The 5,257-nt window shown below is 37.4% G+C and overlaps 1 protein-coding gene across 1 annotated transcript in view; it reads left to right on the plus strand.

Moving 5' to 3' along the window:
* The window catches only part of LOC140946731 (uncharacterized), a 15,194-nt gene extending 10,973 nt beyond the window's left edge, over positions 1-4,221 (plus strand). Inside the window, exon 10 of the mRNA XM_073395837.1 lies at positions 662-4,221. Within this exon, the coding sequence (XP_073251938.1) occupies positions 662-1,909 (1,248 nt within the window). The 3' untranslated portion in view covers positions 1,910-4,221. The remainder of the gene's footprint in view (positions 1-661) is intronic.
* The last annotated feature ends 1,036 nt before the right edge of the window (positions 4,222-5,257 follow it).

The raw sequence follows: 5,257 nt of genomic DNA on the forward strand, positions 1-5,257 counted from the left end.
ATGATTGTTTGTTTCGAAACTATCAGTGTATACCGTAAACCATACGAAAATTGCCACTGTACCCATCACCACGTTGCCTACAGTATAAAGGCACCTGGCTATTGCCTTGATGTTGTGGGCGTCGCACACAAAAAACTACTCTTGTTTGCGCTATAATTCTATTTCAAAACTAAGCGAAATGTATATGCTTGTAATAACTAATGCTCCCTTGAATTGACCATGTTTTACGAAATCAACGTTGGGAAAAATTTTTAATTTGGAGCAGAGTTCGGAAAGTGGAAACGAATAATTTTGCAAATGATATTCCGCGTGGGAAAGGAATTAGCTTATCTGGGTAGCAGTTCTCTCTTTCTTCCAGTTTTCCTTGTTTGCCCTTTAAAGTCTCATATTCCTGGTCCTCCCTCCTAATACTGTAAAGCGTAATAATTAAAAGCAACGAATTTTGCCAGTTCTCTTACTTAATATATTAGCTTGTTGTCTTTGCAGCCGCTGTGTGCCACGCCACTTTTATAGGGATGAGGTTCCGATAGACAGTGCAAAACCATTAACTAAAATTATATTTTGTCCAGGCAAATTAAGCTCATATGATGTTAATCGTTCCTACTCTTTTTAAGTTTAAATTTGCCAATCTTAATGCAGTACTTCTTTTGTCTTTCTGTAGGTCAACACAATTGACAGAGCGTCAATTTCTTTTGATAGAAGACCTTTAAGAGTGACTCTTTTGGGAGACGAATGGGGATCCTCAAAGGGCGGTTTGTCTACGCTGAACAGAGAACTAGCAAAGCACCTGGCACGTCAGCCTGATGTAGAGGTAGCCGTTCTACTGCTACGTTACGATGAAAAAGAGAAGTGGGAAGCTCATGAATTTAATGTGCGTCTTGCCACACCAGACGTGAAGGCCACGTCTGATCGCATCATGAAATTGTGTTTTCCTTCTGATGATCTCAATATTGACGTCGTTATAGGCCATGGTCAGAAGCTCGGAGTACCAGCCCAGGTCATAGCAGAACAGCGCAAATGCAAACGAGTTCATATAGTACACACTGCCAGTGAAGAGCTTGCAATGTTTAAGGAAGGCGAAACAGCGATTCCTGAAGGCGAGGAAAAACAACGAACTGAAATAGATTTGTGTAAGGAAGCTGATTTGGTCGTGGCCGTTGGACCAAAGCTAAAGGAAGCTGTCTCAGCCAAACTTCGGTTGTACGGTAGAGATGAAGATGTGATAAATATCACACCTGGAATTTTTTCGGAGTTCGCAGAGTCGAAGCAAGCCAGTCAGGAGAGAGAAGAGTTCCGCATCTTAGTGTTTGGTCGGGGTGACTCGAAAGATTTTAAACTAAAGGGTTACGATATAGCTGCTAAAGCTATAGCAGGCTTAAAGGACAAAACCTACCGTCTAAAATTTGTCGGGGCGCCCAATGGGAAAGAAAAAGAGGTAACAGACGAATTTTTGAAATGTGGCATTCCTTCTTCTCAGCTAATTGTGCAGGGCTTTGTTAAGAGTCGCGACACACTTAAGCTTTTCTTTTTCGAGGCGGATCTCGCTGTTATGCCGTCTCGAACGGAAGGCTTTGGCCTCACTGCTCTTGAAGCACTTTCCGCTGGACTTCCGATTTTGGTGAGCGAAAATTCGGGAATCGGAAAAGCTATTAAAACTATTCCTTTTGGAAGGGCATTTTTGGTTGATTCTGACAATGCCGAAGAATGGGGCAAAGCTATTAGTCGTGTGAGGGAAACACCAAGGGAAATCCGGCTAAAGGAAGCTTGCTCTCTCCGAAAGGCCTACGACAAAAAGTACAAGTGGGAGACAGAATGTGAGAAGCTTGTTAAAAAAATGCGGGCCTCTTTTTTAGCTCACTCTGGGTCTAAACACTTCAGTGGTGTGCTTCGTCGTTACTTATCAGTTTAAAAATGAAACAATGTTGAAGACAAATGATGCTAACACTGCTTGCTGTTGATCAATAAGGCTGGAAAAATCCCCGGATACATTCCACTACTTTTTAAACTACCAGTCTCTTTACCAACATGCTAGAAGCACAAGATCAACAAAAACTGATGTTACACTTCCTAAATGTCATTTACATTTTGCCCGAGATTTTATTTTTTTACTATTTTTATGATTCGCCAGTTTTTAATGTACTTTCTGTCAGTATCAAGCATATACCATCCTCTTAGGAAAAATGGAAAAAGAAAAAACAAAGGAGCTGTTATAGATAAAAGCAAACAGTCTCACTTAGATGCACCTAAACTGATGCAGAAAAAAAGCAACGCACAAATTAAATTAATAACAATCGATTCCTACAACATCACTTATTAGAAATGGCACTGATTAACTTCTCCCACTTTTTAAGTTGCTTGTTGAGTTTGTCCATTTTCCTGGCTGTATGAAGTCATACGCCTAGTCCTAGCAATGAAAGCCTGAAGGAAAGGCATACCTGTCTGACATTTCGAAGAGTAAATGTTAAACTTACTATTATTATTATTATTATTATTATTATTATTATTATTATTATTATTATTATTATCCCACTAAGCCAGGACAGAAAGTGATTCCGAAACTCAGGAGAAAAGTAAATGCTCGATGGATTCAATGTCAGTTTGGCAGAAAGTGCAGATTGGTGAATCAACAGTGCCAAAGCGAAAACGTTTCTGATTTGCAAAAAGAATGCGATTCAACAATTTAAAAAAGAAAAATAGAAATCTCTGAGTTTTAATTGTAATGATTTTGTTGTGCATAAAGATAGCGAGTAAACACTTTTCCAGTAAATAACTGTTTTGGGATACGTTTATAATAGGCGTAGTTTATTTCTTTGGTAGATATGTTTTGATAAAACGTCAAGGATTGGGAAAGGATTAATCACTGGTGTACATTATGACATTGCCAGATCTATTTTATGATGCATCAGTTTAGTTTTTAATGCACTTGCTATCAGTATGAAGCAAGAGCCATAATGTGACTCTTGGTATGAAGTCCATGCCATTCCTGATTTTTTTCATAGGTCTACACAGTATTTATACTTATAATGCAATTCATGGAAAGTTTGCATTTCAATACATGTTTATTGTTCGTTAATATTTATTTATAGAACTCTTGAATGAACTTAGTTCACTATTTATTTTTCTGCTCGATAACTATTTTATTCCTAGAATGTATTTGAACTTATTTTCTTTCGTTTCTTAATTCGGAGAATTTTAAATTTTTTTTTGTTAACACTATTTTTGTAGGTTCTTATTATTTAACAATTATTGAATGAGGCTGAATAATGTTAATAATTATGTATGTCTGAGTGTTACAGACATAAAATTATTAGCGGTAATTTTATTTAAGTGCGTCAAGTATTCAGTCAATCCTGTTCGGTTCGCCCTTGTAGTCGTATAGCTAAAAAAAAAACCGAATATGTATAGGGCGGACATCTCGTTTAGACCAGTTTATTCTTTTTATCCCTGATAGGTCTCATAGATTTCCCATTCTTAATAAAGTATTTATTATTATTTATCATCCAGTTGTGTTCAATCTAACAAACTCTAACAGGCATGATAGGAAATTATATTAATCCGCCAGCAACTTCATTATGTACAGTAAGGTTTTTTGGATTGCAGCAACTTTTTTTTATTTGCAGTAATTATTTTTAATTTGCAGCATGACCCTAGTGGGCCACCGAAGTGCTCCCCTAAAAGCAAAAGTAGTGCAGTTAGAATTAGTAATTTTAGTAACTCAATCAATTCAGTCCGTCATCGTTTGGTAAATGCTGAGATTTCAGCTTTAAAAAGCATAACCTGGCCCTTTTGTTAAATACACACAACCAGTCTCAGTACAGAACGTATGAGAAAAAGATTTGAACTGTCCGCTTAATACGTTCTGAGAATATTTAATACATGTTTCGCTTTTCAGGTTCGTTGCAGAGAATCTTTCAGTTCAATTTATTGCCCAATAGGGAGCTTCAGCCTTTTGAGTAATGTATTATTGATTTTTATATTCAATGTACGTAAAATTCTGTTTGCTTTAATTTTATCCTTTCTAATTTTTTAAAAGACCAGTTAAGGTCAGTATTACATATCAATCTCACTTTAAAAAAAAAAAAATTGGAGTCAAGATAGCCCGAAAGACGAGTAAAGAAACAAATACTTCAAAGATTGGAAACAATTTGTTGCTGCAATATTTTAGCCTGAGGCCGTATTCAGGAGCCGATTACTCGGCTCCTGGGATATTTCATAGATTTGTTTTATCTTAAAGCCGTTGAAGAAAAAGAAATGAAGTAAAGATTGCTATAATAGCGGTGAAATCAAAGTAATACTAACAAAGTTAGAGTAAAAAAGCTAAAGAGTGGACGGAAGAGAGGCAGACAAGCTTTTTTTATGTCCTCCAAAAGTGTACTAAACTTCCAAGCGCCTGCTACGCAGGCTATTTCAATGGGTTCAGAACTACTGAGTTTTTCTCCATAAAGTACTGGCTAAAAATTTTAAAATGCCGATCACAATTCGTCGATAGAAAATGCTGAACTTCTCGTTTTGAGTTAATCTGTTTGATAGCCGCCCATTTAAAGTAATCCCGATTCCGGAATCCGGGAACTTTTTCTTGTGGAATCCGGTATCCGGGAAATTTCTGCTTCTGGAATTCGGAATCATGGACTTTGGAATCCGGAATCCCGCTAACGATTTGAATCCGCAATCCTACGTTTGACAAAGAATCCGAAATCCAGTACCTGGAATCCGGATTCCACAAGGTGGAATCCACCATTCAAAACTGTCTTGGATTACCTTACGTGGGACGAATATAGAAATAAAGTGATAGTAAATACTGCTCCGTTGATAAACCAAATATTTTTTTTTCTTCCTGTCCTAATTGCCAATGGTTTTACAATGCCTTCACTTTGTCAATATTCCTAGGGAATTACTTAATTTTGTCGTCTTAAAAGACTACAAAATGTTTTTTTCCCACACCCTTTTTTTTTAAAGAGCCGGCTGTCTTAAATTCACTCCCGTTTTCAGACCTGGTATAGGTAGAAATAAGGTCATCATTTTTAGACTAGAGCTCAAACAAAGGGATTGATTCCAGACCAAATGGACAAAGTCTATACCCAATTTCAGACCAAAACGGCGAAAAACACTATTCTTTGGGGTTGCACATACCTCTATGGCTTATATCCGGGGAGTGCCCCCCCTCCACCCCCCCGCGGTTTTGGCCAAATTGTCGGGCAGATCTTCTCTGTAAGAGTAAAGAAATTCAAACTTAGCAAAACGAATTTGGTGGCTTCAA

The sequence above is a fragment of the Porites lutea genome, chromosome 8 (genome assembly GCF_958299795.1).
Source record: "Porites lutea chromosome 8, jaPorLute2.1, whole genome shotgun sequence".
Taxonomy (NCBI): domain Eukaryota; kingdom Metazoa; phylum Cnidaria; class Anthozoa; order Scleractinia; family Poritidae; genus Porites; species Porites lutea.